Genomic DNA, 17,513 nt, shown 5'->3' with positions numbered 1-17,513 from the left:
GGAGAGACTGCGGGGAGCAGCAGTGAATTAGGGGGCAGAGGCCACCAGCCCAACACCCCAAAACCAACCCGTCCCCTACACAGCCATGAGGTCCACCATTGGAGCCCCTCGTGGTGCCTGCCTGGACTGCCCCGTGAGCGTATGCCGGGTGGGCGACCTGTCCTGGGCTCACCGGGAGTCTCTCTGGGGCTCCTCTCCAGGGGAGGGGCCCCTGCACCCACACCTTACAGCATCTGCAGGGGCCTGGCTCTGAAACCCCGTGGAGGAAGTTACTTCACCCCGGAGTGGTGGTCTTGGGGCTGAGGCTGGAAGCCAGGCTGGGCACCAGGGCAGCCCTGTGCTCTGTGCACCTTGCTGCCCGCCCCCCCCCCCAGGTCAGGGCTCCACTTCCAGGGCCCCTAGGCTGTTCCCCGACCCCCACCACTGAGGCAGGCAGGCTCCCGGGGTGGCAGGGGGCGGGCCCTGCGGCTGGGTGCTGGGCCGGAACTGCGGTGGGCAGGGCGGGCTGAGTGGGGAAGCCCCCGCAGGCACACGCCTGTCCTGCCCCTTCCAGTCGCGCTTGAGGGCCAGAGCGGCGAGGCACCGGGCCATGGACTGGCAACTCCGGCGCTGGGCGGCAGTGGTGGCTGCAGTGAGTGGGGATGGGAGGTGGGGGGGTGGGGGGCGGCCTCAAGTCTCTGGGCCTGGATCTGCGCGGGGAGGAAGGGGTCCCGCGAATAGCGAATATCTGAAACTTGCTCCCAGACTCGCTGGGGGTTGGGCAGGCCCTGCCCTCTGACCTAGTTAGAGGCTCAGCCAGGGCGGGCTCTTCCGACGAGAGGAAGCACCCTGCCAGGGTCCCTGAGGTCTGGAGGCCCCAGAGGGAGAGAGCTGGGTCCCTCGGGCAGGGGTGGGGCTGCCTGATGCCGCTGCTGGAGGGGCCCTGTGAGGGGCTGGGGAGCCCTCCTCTTGCCCAGCCGGGCCTGTCTCCCTGTCTCATCCCCACCCTCTGGGCACCCCTTCTGCCCAAGAACCTGAGAAGTGAGCTGCTCTGAGGGCAACATCCTGGGGCCTGTGAAGCTGGGGAGACGGCAGGGAGAGGCCCCGTGCGCGGGGAAGCCATGCCCACGCGGGAGCCAGCAGCCCCTGTCTCCCAGGCCCTCCTCCTGCTCCTGCTGGGCGCCCAGGGCCGGGGCGGCACCCCCAGCCCCAGGTGTGACTGTGCCCCCGACTTTCGGAAGAGGACGGGTCCACTCTGCTGCAGGGGCTGCCCGGCAGGTGAGTGGCTGCGGGGTGGGGGTGGGGGTGGGGGTTGGAGGGGTGGGCTAGGGGTGGGGTTTGGGGAGGGGAGAGAAATAGGGAGCACAGGGAGGGAGGGAGGGAGGGAAGGCAGGAGCCCCTCTGACTCTCTGACCCCAGCCTGGGCTCCACAGGGCAATACCTAGCCGCCCACTGCACAGAGCCCTGTGGCAACGCCACCTGCGTCCCGTGCGCCCAGGGCACCTTCCTGGCCCGGGAGCACCACCACGAGACCAGCTGTGCCCGCTGCCAGGCCTGCGATGAGCAGGGTGAGGAGCTGCTGGTGTCCGGTGGGGCCCTGAGGACAGGCTGTGCCCGCCTCTTTCTGAAGGAAGTGGCTGGTTTGGGCCACCCCCCTCAGGCCCCTCTCCTGACCCTGCCTCAGGGCGCCCTTCCCTCCTGGCCACCATCCTGTCTGCACACACCTCAGGCCTGGTCTGTGGGGTGTGCGCTTCCCTCTCTCTTGGGGTGGCCCTGTCTCTGGTTTATCCCGTCTCTGTTCTTCCGGGGTTCTGTCCCCCTCCGGGGGGTCTCTGCCCCTAACTGCCTCTGCTCGCCCATCTCCCTGCACCCCCACCAGCCTCCCAGGTGGCCCTGGAGAACTGCTCGGCAGTGGCCGACACCAGGTGTGGCTGCCCGCCAGGCTGGTTTGTGGAGTGCCTGGTCCCACACTGCATCGGCGGCTCGCCCTTCCTCTGCCACCCGTGCCTAGACTGCGGGGCCCTGCACCGCCACACGCGGGTGCCCTGTGAGTACCCCCAACACGGGCTATTGACCCCCCCGCCCCCCCCCCCCCCGCCTCCCTCTCTCCCAACCTGACCCACCCCATCTCTTGGTCTGCAGGTTCCAGCAGAGACACTGAATGTGGCGCCTGCCTGCCTGGCTTCTATGAACATGGCAACAGCTGTGTGTCCTGCCCCACGTAACTTCCTGGCTGCCCTGGGCAGGGGGAGGGGAGCGGGGAGCAGAGCCGGGCCAGGGGCAGGGAGGAAGGGGCTTGGCCCGGTGGTGGGTGGGCCCCCTCCAGGCAGACAAGTAAAGGGGGCCGTGGATTCACCTGTGCCAGGCAAATAAGGGCCCCGCGGTAGTCCTTGCAGCTGTGCGTGAGGAAGAGGATTTGGCGCCTACAGAGAGGGGCATTGATGTGGTTTCAAAGCTTGGGCTGACTCAGGACCCGCCCCTGGTTCCCTGGAGGCTGCTGGGCAAGCGACTTCACTCCGATGTGTGGCGTCCCCATCTGAACCTGGGGGCGTCAGTGGTCCCCCCTAGAGCACCTCCCATCTCCAGACCCCCTTCCAGGTGCTGGGGTACACCAGGGAGCACAACAGGCGGCCTGGTCCTATGGACCTGGCCTTCTAGTGGCCCTCAATCGGGCCTCGAAGCAGCTCGATAAATCCTGGTTGTTGATATAGTTACTGGGGACACGGGCGTTTCAGCAGTCCTTCGGGAACGTTCTTTGGTAGAGCGAGGCTCCCGGGGAAGAGGCCTGGAAGGGATGGAGAGGTCAGGCAGCCTGGACAGCCCGCCGGGTGGGTCCTCACTCCCTGCCCCTCCTCCCCCGCAGGAGCACCCTCTGGAGCTGTCCTGAGCCCTGCGCGGCTGCCTGCGGCTGGAAGCAGAGTAGGTGGCACGCTGGGGACACAGCAGGAGAGCTGGGAAGGGCTGAGGAGAGCCTAGGGGTGGCTACCACTCAGCACCCACCAACTGCTCCCTCAGTGTTCTGGGTCCAGGTGCTCCTGGCGGGCCTGGTGGTTCCACTCGTGCTCGGTGCCACCCTAACCTACACATACCGCCGCTGCCAGCCCTGCAAGCCCATGGTTCCTGGTAAGTGCATGCACATTTGCACACACACACGTGCATACCCACACACGTACATACACGCACACACGTGCATATGCACACGCACGTGCATACGCACACACATGTGCATACCACACATGCATGCATACCACCCCATACACATGCATACGCACACATGCACACACTCCTATGAGCCTGGGGTCAGGACGGGTAGCCAGAGCCCACTCGGCCTGATGCAGAGGGGAGCTGGGCGAGTGCTGGTGTGTGTGTGTGTGTGTGTGTGTGTGTGTGTGTGTGTGTGTAGAGCAGCGGTTCTCAACCTGTGGGTCGTGACCCCCTTTGGCGGTTGAACGACCCTTTCACAGGAGTCGCCTAAGACCATCCTGCATATCAGATATTTCCATTACTATTCATAATAGTAGCAACATTACAGTGATGAAGTAGCAACGAAAATAGTGTTATGGTTGGGTCACAACATGAGGAACTGTATTTAAAGGGCCAGAAGGTTGAGAACCACTGGTAGAGGAACCCAAGCGAAGCTGGACCAGCATCCAGGTCCAGGAGCCCTGCCTGGTCGCTGGTTAAGCTCTCTTGTCTCTCAGCAGATGGAGCCGGGATGGAGGCCCTGACCACCCTGCCGGTGAGAATCCCAAGCACGTTCTGGGTGAGGGTGAGCCAGTGCCCGGGCCTCAGCCTTCTGGAGCTCAGAGGTCGGGCCTTATCAGAACTCCCGGTGCCCAGGGCGTGGCTGGCATGGAGACCTAACAAACACGTGTGCCAAGTTATCAGGGAATGAGGGCAGCACGGGCCTGGCCTCGGGCGGCGGCTCTCGGAAGGCTGCGGTCCTCAGGTTAACAGGAGCTAACCTTTCAGGGGGACGATGCCACCATGGAAGGGCAGGGGCTGGGGACTCCAGCAGAGGACACAGCTCTCCCGTGGGGCCGGGTGAGAGGACATGGCCCGCCCGGAGGCGGCCCTGGGGGTGCTTGCCGGCCAGGCTCCCGCAGAGCGGCCTGCTAGGTGAGCAGGGCTGACCTGGGGCCTCTCTTGGCTTCCAGACCACCCACCTCTTGCCCCCTGAGAGTGCCCACCTGCTTTTGGTGCCACCCAGCGGCAGTGAGAAAGTCTGCCCCGGCCAGTTGGTAGGCCACAGCTGGACCCCTGGCTGCCCCCAGACCCAGGAGGCGCCTGGCGCGGAGGTGCCATGGTCCTGGGACCAGCTGCGCAGCGGAGCTCTGGGTAAGAGACTTCACACCATCCGCCCAAGTCCCAGGTGAAAGCTGTGGTTTCCTGGGGCGCCACTTGCCCACTTCCCGTTCCCTAACTAACCGGGAGGACCTCCCAGCCCCTGGCCGCAGACCGCATTCCCAGGTTCTCTCTGGTCTGTCCCCAGGCCCGCCGCCGCCGCTCTCGCCAGCGCCCCCTGCAGGCTCGGCGGCCGCCACGCTGCAGCTGGGCCCGCAGTTCTACGACGTGATGGACGCGGTGCCCGCGCGGCGCTGGAAGGAGTTCGTGCGGACTCTGGGGCTGCGCGAGGCCGAGATCGAGGCCGTGGAGGTGGAGGTGGGCCGCTTCCGCGACCAGCAGTACGAGATGCTCAAGCGCTGGCGCCAGCAGCAGCCCGCGGGCCTGGGCGCCATCTACGCAGCCCTGGAGCGCATGGGGCTGGACGGCTGCGCCGAGGACCTGCGCAGCCGCCTGCAGCGCGGCCCGTGACGCGGGGCCCGCCCGCCAGCCGGGGGCCCCGAGGGCCCTTGCAGAAGCCTTAAGTACTGTTACTTACGCGTGTAGACATTTTATGTCACTTTTTATGTGTGCCTCTGGCAGGGCCCTGCGTAGCAGCGCCAGCCGGCCCCGCCCCGCCCGCCCCTTGGGGGCTGCTGAAAGCAGAGGCGCGGCGGGGAGCACGGGGAGGGGTTAGGAATTGGCTCGGCTGGCGCTCAGCCGGAGTGGGCCGGGGCTGTGGTATTAAATCGATTAAGAAAAGCTGCCGATTGGTGTCTCCAGGGGCTGGGGCATGCAGTGGCCCAGGCCTGGTTTCCTGGGGCGTCGGAGGGGCCGGGTGGGACGCACGGTGGGAACCAGGGTGGCCCTCAGCGCCCCAGCCTGCCCCTCCCGCTCCGCTGTGGCGGCTGCCCCGTTACCCGAGGAGGGAGAGGAAAGCGGCGGCGGGGAGCGAGAGTGAAGTGAGCGAGGCCGGGCGTCTGAGAGAGCTTTAATGGGGGTGCGAGCCGGCAGGGGCACGGGGCCGGGAGGCAGCAGGCAGCGGCGGGTTCGGGGCCCCTGGTCCTCCAGGCTCCCCACCACTGCAGTGAAGGGGGCGAGGGGCTGGGGCCTGGCCGGGGAGGCGCGCGGAGGTCACAGGAGCAGGCGGGGCCCCGGGAGCGGCAACTCCGTCTCGACGGGCAGTTTTTATCGTTTCTGGTAAACAAATGACTGAGAGGAAACCCTCGCGGGGATGGGAAATGCGGCCCCGGGGCCGGGCGCAGATCTAGGTCAGGGTGGCAGGAAAACCCCTTCCCTTCCCTTCCCGAGCCCGGCCGGCCTCCGCCCAGGATGTACCAGCGACGCGGTTCCGGGGTGCGGGGGAGGGGGCTGCAGCCGGTACGGGTCCCGCAGGAAAACAAAGTCACCACCCACGGGGCTGGGAAGAGCTCTGCACTCGTTGACATTCAACGAACATGCAAATATATGTAAATAGCCATGCAAATAAGCAGCATCTTTTGCGTCAACAACTTGGGCACTTTTTCTGGGCGACTGTGGCGGGTGGGCGCGCTCCGGCACGTTCCGGGGCTGGGGGTGCGAGGGCGGGGGTCAGGGGAGGGGTGCCGGGCCGGAGGGGGGTGGCGTGGCTCCCAGCGGGTCCATCCAGGCTTGGGAGGCTGGGGCAGGGGCCGCCTCCTCCCCGCCCACCCCGCCCCCAGCTGCGAGGAGCGGGAGGAAGCAGCGTCTAGTACTTAGCGATGTCCCCCTTCTTCAGGATGATCTGTCGCTGCCAGGGCGCCAGCTTGGTCTCGTCGTAGCCCAGTGTCCGCAGCTTCTCCGACTGCTCCTTTTCCCGCTGCAGCTCCTCCTGCTTCTGTCGCTCCTCCTCTTTTCTAGACACAGAACCACCGCAAGGGTGAGGGGGGGCCAGGCGCCTGGAGGGCTCAGCGGTGGCCAGGGCTGCGCCACTGAGGGCAGAGGGACTGATGAGCGGGAGGGTGGGCAGTGGCTTCCAGGGGCAGAGGTGCTAGGGGACTGGAGGCGGGGGCTGGGTTAGGAGGCAGGCAGAGGGGAAAATGGGGCTGTTGAGGGTTTGAAATGTTAGGCTTGAGGTGTGCTGCAGCCATAAGGTGCTCATGGCATCGCAAAGACTTAGATTTAAGCGTGCAGGACATCTCATTAATAATTTTATATTGATTATATATTGAAGTATATAATTGAATTTTGATGTATCAAGTTATATAAAATATACTATAGCCCAGCTGGTGTGGCTCGGTGGTTGGGCATCCACCTATGAACCAGGAGGTCACGGGTCAATTCCCCGTCAGAGCACAGGCCTGGGTTGTGGGCTCGACCCCCAGTGGGGGGTGTGCAGGAGGCAGCCGATCAATGATTCTCTCTCATCATTGATGTTTCTCTCTCCCTCCCTTCCTCTCTGAAATCAATAAAAATATATTTAAAACATACTATGAAAATTAAGTTCACCTATATCTTTTTTTTTTTTTAACTGAGCAGAAAGACTAGGTTAATGAGGGAGAAGGGCTGGGTAATTGGGGACGTGGTCAGTACAGCATAAGAGCTAGACTCTGGGCCAAAACCGGTTTGGCTCAGTGGATAGAGCGTCAGCCTGCGGACTGAAAGGTTCCAGGTTCGATTCCGGTCAAGGGCATGTACCTTGGTTGCGGGCACATCCCCAGTGGGAGATGTGCAGGAAGCAGCTGATCGATGTTTCTAACTCTCCATCCCTCTCCCTTCCTCTCTGTAAAAAATCAATAAAATAAATTTTTTTTAAAAAAGAGCTAGACTCTGGGGACCGGGTCTAGTTGCGGGGGGGGGCGGGGGGGGGCGCTGGTGGCATTACTAGGAGCAGAGAAGCTGCGCTACGGGGCCGAGTGACAAGGGGATGAGCTCAAGATGGGACTAGATGAAGGGGCAAAGGAGGGGAGGCAGGTTGGGACCAGCCCCTCACTCACCGCTTCTGTTCCCTAGAAGAAAAAAGAGACAGCATTAGTTGGTGCCACCACTTCAGGGACACGATCCAGACACCCTACCAGACCCCAGCTCACCTCTCCTCTTCTAGCTTCTTCCGAAGAAGGTCCCGCCTCCAGGCAGGCATGTTGGCCAGCCGGGCCTCCTCTTCCTCCTCCTGAAACACACACAAAGCTTCAGGGTACCACGGGCTGGGAGGTACGGGCAAGGGAGGGTGCATCCCCAACTAGGGGGGCCTGCAGGAGTTACAGGAAGAGACCCTTTGATACCTTTCTCTAGGGCAAATGGATGGAGGAGCCTGGCCACACGCCACTTGCAAGGGGCAGGAGGTCCCTCTCTCCCCCTATAACTCAGGCCTGTGTCCTAGAGGCGGCGCCGGAAGGGTCAGAGCTGAGTGCAGGCGGTGAGAGCAGGGAATGAGAGTCCCCATACAGGCAGGTAGACAGATGGCCCCAGCCCTGTAACCCACGATCTTCAGGCAGACCCTGCCAGCTCTGAGAGGCTCCGGCTGGGCCCCGGTTCCGCCGTGAAGGCCCTTCCCAAATGGAGTAGACACGAACTCTACAACCGAGAGTGGGGGCATCCAACACAGGCAGCTCAGGGCGAAGGGTTTTATTACTCGCACCTTACAGAGAACACGTCACACGGAACACTGCACACCTGGCTCCCCCACCTTCACCAAAGAGGTAGCTGTGAACCCCAGTGAAATCCAGAGAGGGGTGGAGAGCCACACAGCCCCAAGGGGGACCCACAGTCCCTCGCTCAGAGGGGCTGCTCCTTCCACCTGGCTCCACACGGAGCCAGGCAAGGCTGCAGGGCCAGAGGGCACTCCTGGTCTGCCCCCTGCTACGCCTGGCCTATCCGGCCAACTCCCCACAGCCGGCCATGATGCGACCTCAGTGGCCAGGCAGCCTGGTCCTGGGTTTTCCAAGGCCACCCTCCAGGGTTCTTGGTTAGCTTCTGACTTCGGAACGCATCATCCAGGCATCCAGGCAGATATCCAGGCCCAGGCTAAGGTGCGTGAGGGGAAATCCTGAATTCTTCGGCTCAGATGTCAAAAAGCTCCGCCTCCTTCTCCTTCCAGAAGGAGAAACTGCGGTCGATGTACCGGCAGATGTCCTCGTTGCTGAACTCGCCCATTTCAGTAAACAGCTCCAGGGGGTCTTCGGCGGGGGCTTCGGAGCTCGGAGGGTCCAAGGGAGGGGGAGGCTCGGCTGGCGGGGGCGGGGGCTGCGGCGCAGGAGGCGGGGGCTGCGGAGCGGGGGCCGGGGCCTCCGGCTGCCCCTCTGGCCAGTCCGTCTGAGCTGAAGCAGCTTCTTGGGCCTGCTCCCTCCCCCCCTCCTTCTCCTCCTCCTCCTCCTCGTCCTCGTCCTTCTCCTCCACCTCTTTCTCCTCTTCTTCTTTCTTCTCTTCCTGCTCCTTCTCGGCCTCTTCCTCCCAAGGGCGCTGAGCGTCCGGGCCGTCTCCAAAGAACTGTTGCCTGAGATCCTCAAAGCCGTCGCTCCAGCCCCGCCGGCCAGCCTCCACCTCCTCCAGCACCACGCGGTGGAAGCGGCGGATGAGCTCCCACGGGTGGCTGCCCAGCCGGTCGAACATCTCGTAGCACAGCAGGTGGCGGAACTTGCGCTCCTCGCGGCTCAGGCCCATCTCCAGCAGCTGGAAGTAGCCCAGCATGAAGAGGTCCAGGGTGAGGCTGTCGTAGCGCGGGGGCGCGCCGCCGTCCAGGGGCGGCAGGAAGTGCTCCGGCCAGTACAGGCCGTGCGCCAGGACCGGGGCGCTGGGCTGGCGCGCGGGCACCTGCCGCAGGAGGCTCCGCCAGCGGCCCAGCAGCTTCCCCACCACCTGCCGCTGCTTCAGCAGCCGCTGCAGCCGCTCGTCGGGGCCCTCGCCGGCCGGTGGCTGGGGGGCGTCGGCGGCGTCGGGGGCGGGGCCGGCGCCCGCGGCCACCACGCGGGGGAGCAGTCTGCGAAGGCGCGCCCGGGCCTGGCGCCCGTGGCCGCCGAAGGTCCACTTGCGCCAGTGCTCCAGGAAGAGGTAGACGATGCGCTCCTTGCGCAGGTCGATGTAGTCCTGGACGCCGCTCAGCTCGGTGGGCAGCGGCGGCCTGCGCGCCAGCAGCTCGGGCTCGGGCAGCGCCGCCTGGCGGCCCGGCGCCTCGGGCGGGTCCGGGTAGCCCAGCGGCTCCGGGGCTGGAGGCAGGCGGTTGGAGGCGGCGGCACTCGGCTCGCCGGGGCTGGCCGCCATGTAGTCCTCCTCGAGAATGGGTTCGCGGCCCGGGGCGCCGGGGGACAGCGAGAACTTGCGGCGCGGGCCGCGCGGGGGCGCGGAGCCCTGGGCGCGCAGCTCGTAGGCGGCGCGGAGGTGCTTCACGGAGACGCCGCACTCGAGGATCTCGCGCGCCACGGCCTCGCGGCACCAGCTGAGCGAGTGCGAGCGGCCCAGGCACAGCGGGCCCGGCCGCCAGGGCGCGTCGGGCAGCGGCGCCAGCGGCTGGCCCGTGTCGGCGGCCAGCAGCTCGGCCAGGTGCGTGGGCCGGCCGCCCAGCGCGGCCAGCAGCGTGGCCATGCTCTTGAGCAGCGTGGAGATCTTGCTGCACCAGGCGGGCAGGCTGGCGGCGCGGCCGTGCATGCGACGCGGGTCGACGGTGAAGCGCGGCGCCGACAGCGCGGCTGAGATGGGAAGCAGCTGCTCCAGCTCCAGCTCCAGCTGCTTCAGGCGCGCCTCCAGCTTCTGCGCCTTGTGCAGCACCTGCAGGTTCTCGATTTGCTGTTCGATGCGGAGGATGTCGGCCTCGGTCATGAGCTCGCCGAAGGGCCCGAGGATGCCGTTGTACTCGCGGGAGTACCTCCAGCCCTCGCGGGGGTAGCAGCACGAGCTGGCGGATGTCAGCTAAGGCGGGGAAGACAAGAGAGGGGAGGGAGGCGGGTCTCCCTCTGGCCCAGCTCCCGCAGCGGCCGCCGGGGGGCGCCCTTTGCATGTCCCAGGTGGTGTAATGGCTCCGCGGGGCTGGGTTTGCAGGGACGAGCCGCGCCTGGCCGGCGGGCGATTACGTTGGGCGAGGCTTCGGCCCAGGCCGCCGCTCCGGGCGCTGGGCAGTGTCCACTTGGGTCGCTGGCGGGGACACAGCCGGTCGCTGGGTGCTGTTGCAGAGGCAGGGCGGGCCGACGGCTCCGTGCCTGGCTTGGTTGCTCATTACACCACCGAAGAACATGCAAAAGGCATTGAAGCTGCGACGCAAGGCGGCCCTCCCACTCATCCAAGCTCTGAGACTTTGAGGCCAGATCCCACAGAAACCTCTCCTCGCCCCACACTGATGACCCCTTCTCATCCTGTGGCCCAAGCCCTCTCTGTCCACCATGCCAGTGTTTTAGTCCCAACCACAGGCTCTTAAAGGCCCTAGCTCAGTGATGGCGAACCTTTTGAGCTCAGCGTGTCAGCATTTTGAAAAACCCTAACTTACCTCTGGTGCCCTGTCACATATAAAAATTTTTTGATATTTGCAACCATAGTAAAACAAAAATTTATATTTTTGATATTTATTTTATATATTTAAATGCCATTTAACAAAGAAAAATCAACCAAAAAAATGAGTTCGCGTGTCACCTCTGACACGCAATTCATAGGTTCGCCATCACTGCCCTAGCTGGTTTGGCTCAGTGGACGGAGCGTCAGCCTGCCGACTGAAAGGTCCGGGTTCGATAACAGTCAAGGGCACATGCCTGGGTTGCGGGCTCCATCCCCAGTAGGGGGTGTCCAGGAGGCAGCCCATCAATGATTCTCATCATTGACGTTTCTACCTCTCCCTCTCCCTTCCTCTCTGAAATCAATAAAAAAAAAATTAAAAAAAAAGAGGCTGAAGCTGTGGCTTCCACTCCTATTCCCACCCCCTCACATCCCGTTAGTAATAATACAGTTTGTAGAGCTGGGCTTGCCAGGCCGTTCTTACATTTTTTTCCTCGCCTTTCGTCACCGCTAGGCTGCAACTTTAGTGCCAGGCTTTTCCAGCCTGGATGGTGGAGGGTGGTGGGCTGCCCTCACCTCCTCACAGCCCTCCCGATTCATCCTGACACACCACAATCCTCACATACAAATCCACTTCCCAGCCTCACCCCCTCCAGACTACACACTGCTCCAGGAGAAGGTCCATTTTCTCAAGACTACCCCCCACATCCCCAGCGCTACCCCTTTCCTTCCATAGCAGTCACGGAGCCACGCCCACGGACTCCCAGCCCTCCCCTCTCCTGCCTGCTTGCTCTTTGCCCCATGCTTCCCGTCCACCACTTTCTCATCTCCAAGTCTACCTTAGACCTCACTGTCTCCTTCCCACCCCCGCCCCCAGCCCAAACAGGATGGGGGGCTTGGGGCTGCCCCAGCCCTCTGCATGCTCCACCACAGCGATGCCCATATTGCGCCAGCCCAGTTATGTGGGGGCACTTTTCACTCCACTGAGGTGCTGTGCTTGCTTGCTGGTTGACCCCTCGGCCCCACTCCTGCAGCCCCCTCAGGAGCAGACCTTGAAATAGTCCATGAATCCCGAGAGACTACAATATGTGTAGCACATAGACGCCGCCCAGGGAACATGTTAAAGGGGTCGATGGCCAAACATCCTGCCAGCCAGTGATGATCAACCCATCTGACAGATGAGGAAACTGAGGCTGGATGAGGCTGGAAGGTGGGAATGCAGGGAAAGAGCCCAGGCCAGTCTATGACCGAGAGCCTCTGGGCTACTCAGAGTGTGGTCCCTGGACAGCAGGGTCGGCCTCCCCTGAGGCCGTTGAAGAAGTTCAGCCCCACCAGAGCCCCTGAACCAGAAGAGCATGTTTACAAGGTCCCAGGCTGCCTGGCCCCAAAGGTAATGGGAGTTGCCTGAGGCTGCAGAGCCCTGCAGGCTGGGGTGCTGGGAGGAGGGGCTGTGGGCCCAGGTGCAGACCCCAGGGCCCTCTGGGAAGCCCCACCCGGCCCACCTTCCGCCTCTGCTCCTCCTCCTCTTGCATCTTCAGCTGCATCTTGCGGACCATCACCTGGCGCTTCCACTCGGGGATGGGCCGGCCCTGCTCGTCGTGCGTGGGGATGAGCGCTTCCACGTCGAGCTGCACCCCTGGCGCGGGGGTGGCGGGCGGCGCCGGCGCCAAGCTGCCATTGAGCAGCGGCTGGGGCCCTGCGGCTGGCGGGGTGGGGCTCCGGGGCCAGGAAGGTGCTGGTGACACTGGCGGCAGCTGTGTGTCAGGCTATGGGGAGAAGTGGCGGGGCTGAGCACCGGCAGGGGCGCGGGGAGCCGGGTGCAGGGAGCCAGCACGGGGCCCCTTTGGACCACCGACGTACCTGGGGAGCCAGCTGCCCGCTGCCGGAGAACACGGTGGTCAGACCCCTGCTCTGAGGCGTGGGCTTCAGACTCTTGCCTGCCTTGATCTCAGCCAGCAGCTCCGCGTTGTCACCGGTCGGGGTCATCATGTTGAAAGACTTGGTGCCTGGGGGAGGCAGGAGAGGAGGCGCTGGCAAGGGGTGGGGTGGGGGCCGGTGGGGACCTGCCCTTCTGCTGTCCCCTCCCCAAGTCAGGAGGCGATCGACCGGAGCCTCCCCTCGGGCCCGGAGGGCAGCATTCCAGATCCCAAGCCTGGCGGGTGGCTCGGCTCTCGGGAACCCCAGAGCCGGATCCTTCGCTGGAAGTCCTGCACCCCCACCCTTCTCCCAGCCCTACTCACGCTGGGGCGTGGGGCCCCCACCTGGAGGCCCCTGGGAGTCCATGATGGCTCGTGGGCTGGCTCTGGGGACTTGAGTGAACGTCTCCACCCGGGCATTGACTGCTCAGCTCCCAAACACTACCTGGGACCAGCCCCCCGACCTTTGTCCCCCCCGGTTCCCTGGCTCCGCTGGCCAGGGTGGAGTCTGCCTCCGGCCCTCTCTGCATCAGCAAAGCCCAGTGACCCTTGGACTGAGTCGCCTGAGCCTCTCTGGCCATTCGGACTAGGAACCCTGGACTAGGAACCCTGGATACCACAGCCCAGCCAGCCCCGCCCCCAAACCCACAGACAGACGCGTGCAGACACACTGGGTGCAAGCCCGGAGCACACTTATGGCAAAGCGCTTCTCAGCTCTCTCAGCTCTGGGGACCCGGGACAGCGGAGCCCTTCCCTAGGACGAGGAGCGGAGCGTGCAGCCCGGAAGGAGGGCCAGGCGGGGAGCATGCAAATGCCCGGCGGGAGTTTGCATGTTCCACGAGGCCAGCGGAGGTGACTGGGGTGGGGGAGGGCTGACTTCAGAGCCCAAGGATGGGGTCTGGGCTGGGTGAGGGGGACAGGCCAGCAGCTCCTGGCCTCCCTCGGCGGTGGGTCCCAGAGCACAGTGTGGGCAGGAGGAAAAAGGGAAAGGTATGGGCCAGCCCCATCAGCCAGGCCAAGAATTTGTATATGTGGGCGAGGTGGGGGGAAGGGGGCAGGTGGAAGGCAGAGGCCCCGCCTGTGGCATTGAGGACCCTCACTCTGCCTGTTCCTCAAGTCCCTCTTCCCTGAGGCCTTGCTTTCCCTGAGCGTTTGCTTTGTCCCCCAACCCCGTGCCTCAGCGGGAGCGTGAACGCAGCTACTCACTCTTCCTGTGCCTCAGGACTCTCACTTCTAGAGGCCAAGAGGAGAGAAGTGACAGTGGAGTTAGAAGAGGGAGGGGCTGGGGTGAGGCTGGGAGAGCAGGGACAGCGAGAGAGGGGCGGGAGGGGCGGGCAGGAGGCGGGAGGGGAGATGTGCAGAGGAGGGGTGAGGGGAGGAGAACTTTGAAGTCCATTGGGCCCTGGCTCGGGCTGCCCTGGGCCCACAAGGGCGGTCTGCTCAGTGGCCAGCTTTGCTGGGGCCCCAGCCCTGGTCCCCTAGCAGGGCCTCCGTCCTGGCACTGGGCTGGAGTAGAGTCTACCCTCTCCTCCTAGCCGCAGGCCTCCTCCAGGCTGCGGATGGGGGAACTGACCTTGAGCTGGCGTCTGCAGGGGCTGGGGCTCCCTAGGAACCCCAGGCAATACAGGGGACCCTCCTATGCCCTTGAATCCTAGTCAGGGAGAGGAAGCTTTGGGAGGCGCCCTGATGGTCCCTGCCCTGCGTGGCTGGGCTGGGCCCGCCTCCGGCCTCCCAGCAGCCCGGTGAGCAGGGGACTGCCCCCCACTACAGAAGAGAACGCCACCCGTCTAACTCTTACAAAAGGATGCCCACGAGTCACCAGCAGGGACAGGCATGCGGGGTCACTGGCCTTGCCCCCATAGCCAGGCCTCGCAGGCTGGGAGAGTCTGTGCTGCCCCGGGAAGGGCTCAGGGCTGGAGCTCGCTTGGGAGACCCCAGAAGGGGGCTAGGAGAGACTCAGGAGGGAGGGGAGGGGGGGGGGGCGCAGCCCTGCCTCCTTGAAGTCAGTTCTATTTGTCAGAGCTCCCCTCTAGCTCCCGCTCACCGGAGGCAGCCGCCACCAGACCCGTCGGCCTCCCCACCAGATGGGAGGCAGGCCCAGAGAGGGACGGAGACTTGCCCCAGGTCACACAGCCCAGGCCTGCGCGGCAGAGCCTTCCCCGAGGGGAGGGGCTGCAGGAAGAGCAGTAGGAAAAGAAGGGGCGCTGGGGCAGTCCCAGCAGGGAGGGGCGTTGTCTAGGTCTCTCCCCCCGCTTCCTGGCTAGCGGGCCTCCCGCCTCTCCACCTGCCCCTACTCACTGCCGGTGGACGAGGAGGAGCGGCGCTGCCCGCAGCCGGGGCCGGCGCCCTCGAAGGGCAGAGGCGGAGCGGGCGGCGGCGAGCTCAGGCCCTCGGGCAGGGGCGGCGGCGGCGGGGGCGGCGGCGGCAGCTCCCTGGACGCCTTGGGCTCCGCCGCGCAGCCGTTGTGCACGTGATTCCCGGGGAGCAGCGCCGCCTGCGGGGGAGCGGAGGGGCCAGCGAGTGAGGAGCGGGACTCCCGGCCGGGTCCGAGGCGGCCGGCGGGTGCGGGCTGGCGGGCACGCACCTCCTCGCTGTGCGCCATGCCCGGGCGTGCGGCCGGCTCGCGGGGGCAGCGGCCCAGCTGGCGGTAGTAGTCCCCCGTGCTGGGCTGCTTGCTGAAGGCGCGGGGCTTGCGGCCGGAGTCCTGCCTCCGCAGCCCGTTGTGGCCGGCGCGGGAGCCCAGCTGCGGAGAGACAGGGGGCGTGGGCTCCAGGCCGGGTCCCGGTGCTCCCTCCCCCCTCGTCCCCTCCCCGGGGGTCACGGCCCGGCCCGCGGCTGTCGAAGGTGCAGCGGGCCGCGTTCCTAGCCCCTCCTGTTCTCAGAGCGGGGATGGGGTGAGGGTCACGGGGCCCCGGTGGCAGGGAGGCTCGGTTGGCCCTGCGGGGAGGTGGTGTTCTGGGCACCGGCCAAGGGGCGCAGAGGCCCCACTGAGGCTCGAAGGGGCGGGCCCAGGGGCGGGGTGGCCCAGCCCCGACGCCAGGGGGAGCCGGAGAAGGGCAGCTCCCTGCTGACCCGCCGCTAAAGCCTCCGCTGCACCCCAGTCCCGGCGCCCTCACCGCTGAACCTTCTCGCGGGGATGGATGCGCCCCGAGGGAGCCCTCTCTAGCGCCCGAGTCCTCGGAGGCTCCCGCCTGCCCAGGGCCCCGGCTGCCCAGCCCGAGGCCGGGGCTGCTCCTACCTCTGCCTGTGCCGGTAGCCCCCGCTGTGCACCTGGCGGCGGGGGCGGCGTGGACCCGACACCTGCGCTACCCGATCCTCCCTCTCAGGTTACAGCCCAGCCCGCGCCTCCGAGCGCCTAGGAGCTCTGTCGTCCTGACATCACCCAGGCCCGCCAATCCTCGCCGGTGGGGGATGCTCGGGGGCGCCCGCGGCTCGCCACGCCACACCTGGCCGGCTCCGCACACCTGGCCGCCGCACCACGCCCGCCCGCGGGCCAGATGTGACCCCGCCCCTGCGCCTCTCTCCTCCGCTGGGTGCTGCCGAGCACCCGGCCTTCATCCCTCCGCTCCATCCTCCATCCCTCCGTCCTCCCCTCCATCCTCCGAAACCGAATACCCGGGCCTCCCTGCGGACAGTGAGCCCCTCCCCCACGTAGCCCCCTGGGTTCGGGGTCACGCCCCCGCCCTTCCAGGCCGCATCTGGAAACCATCGCCATCCGCGTAAGCGACACCGACACCCTCGCCCCAGCCTCGGGTTTCAGGGGCCGCGAGGCGGCTCGGGTGACAGCTAGCGCCCGCCCCGTCGCAGCTGCCCCCCACTAAGCCCCGCTCTGAGAGGACGAGAGACAGCGGGGCCGAAGGCCGAGTCCGCGGGCGGGGGCTGTCCCCCTGCACCTCCCAGCCCCTGTCCCTGCGGTGGCCCAGACCCTCCGCCCCGCCTGACCCGGCTCACGTTGCAGGAAACGGGACACCGCAGGATTTGTTTCCCGGGCCGGCCCGCCCCTCGCGCCCCTCGCGCCCCCCGCAGCCCTAGGCGCAGAGCCGCGACCCTGCTCCGCGGCGGTCAGGCAGCCAGGCCGGGGCTGGGGGCCCGCGGGCGCACAAAGGGCCCTTTGTGGAGCTGCCTGGAGCCTGCGGCCTGGCACGCACACGCCGGGAGGGGGAACGGACCGAGGTCCCGGCGCTCTGGCTCAGGGAGGGGAGGGGGCAGAGGCCAGCACCTGCCCTGTGGCTTTGGGCAGGGCCCACGGGCCCGCATCTTCTGGGGATGAAAGGGAGAGGGGCGGTGCAGTCACTGTGCAGGCCGTGCCTCCCCTCCCCGCAGTGGCCTTGTGACCGGGTCACCTGTGCGAACTGGTTACTTAGCTCGCCCTGGAGTGGCCTGCCTGGGGCTTGAGAGGGAACCAACTGCAAGGTCAGGGCTCCCACAGGACCCACCGGGGCCTCCACCCCGCACTCCACCACCTGGGGGCTCAGGCCGCCCCTGCCCCTGCTCTCAGAGCAGCTGTGCTGGGTCGCCTGGGCCTGTAGGCAGGGCCCCTCTGGGCCTCCCTGCCTAGGACTCTGAGCTGCCAGCCCAGCCCTCTGACCCCCAGCCCCACTCCCCTGCCCTCCCCAGCACCTGGCACTCAACACGCCCACAGGGACTCCTCCCCTTCTCCCCAGGACTCATCTCCGGCCTGGCCTGCCCCCTCACTCACCTCACCTCCCCGCAGGACCTCCAGCCCCAAACCGGGTGGGCCTGTGCTTGACTCCTCCCTCAGCCCCGACTGAATGCCACTCCATGACTATCCTGCCATCCTGTGCGAGAGGTGGCGGGGACCTAGCCCCCGAGGGGCCCTACTGTCTGGGTGTATGTTCTAGC

At 65.9% G+C, this 17,513-nt stretch overlaps 3 protein-coding genes across 5 annotated transcripts in view; 1 reads left to right on the top strand and 2 right to left on the bottom strand.

The window, feature by feature from the left end:
• Positions 1–706: 706 nt before the first annotated feature.
• TNFRSF25 (TNF receptor superfamily member 25) lies at positions 707–6,171 on the top strand. 3 transcript variants are annotated; one of them, XM_070403976.1, is made up of 9 exons: positions 707–1,257; positions 1,413–1,547; positions 1,859–2,026; positions 2,122–2,200; positions 2,843–2,898; positions 2,995–3,102; positions 3,681–3,718; positions 4,137–4,317; positions 4,472–6,171. In XM_070403976.1, the coding sequence occupies exons 1-9, from the start codon at positions 1,101–1,103 to the stop codon at positions 4,792–4,794; spliced, it is 1,245 nt and encodes a 414-aa protein (XP_070260077.1). In that variant the 5' UTR covers positions 707–1,100; the 3' UTR covers positions 4,795–6,171. The 3 variants fall into 3 exon arrangements, with proteins under 3 accessions (XP_070260077.1, XP_070260076.1, XP_070260075.1); XM_070403975.1 differs by having other exon boundaries at positions 2,843–3,102; positions 3,684–3,718; XM_070403974.1 differs by having other exon boundaries at positions 2,843–3,102.
• The window catches only part of ESPN (espin), a 27,856-nt gene continuing 16,122 nt past the window's right edge, over positions 5,780–17,513 (bottom strand). Inside the window, 8 exon segments of the mRNA XM_070403973.1 lie at positions 5,780–6,176; positions 7,257–7,268; positions 7,350–7,429; positions 12,237–12,500; positions 12,595–12,740; positions 13,857–13,883; positions 14,949–15,144; positions 15,235–15,393. Coding sequence (XP_070260074.1) covers positions 6,029–6,176; positions 7,257–7,268; positions 7,350–7,429; positions 12,237–12,500; positions 12,595–12,740; positions 13,857–13,883; positions 14,949–15,144; positions 15,235–15,393 — 1,032 coding nt within the window. The 3' untranslated portion in view covers positions 5,780–6,028.
• On the bottom strand, positions 7,850–11,677 carry LOC139002738 (espin-like protein). The gene is made up of 2 exons (XM_070403808.1): positions 11,600–11,677; positions 7,850–10,161 (listed from the first exon to the last, which is right to left on the bottom strand). Exons 1-2 carry the CDS (start codon positions 11,675–11,677, stop codon positions 8,320–8,322), a joined length of 1,920 nt encoding a protein of 639 aa, XP_070259909.1. The 3' UTR covers positions 7,850–8,319.

This window comes from Myotis yumanensis, unplaced genomic scaffold, assembly GCF_028538775.1.
Source record: "Myotis yumanensis isolate MYYU_CA2020_CCGP unplaced genomic scaffold, mMyoYum1.0.hap1 SCAF_2, whole genome shotgun sequence".
In the NCBI taxonomy this organism is placed as follows: Eukaryota; Metazoa; Chordata; class Mammalia; order Chiroptera; family Vespertilionidae; genus Myotis; species Myotis yumanensis.
Note: the sequence above shows the minus strand (reverse complement) of the source record. Positions and strands in the feature narration are given on the sequence as shown.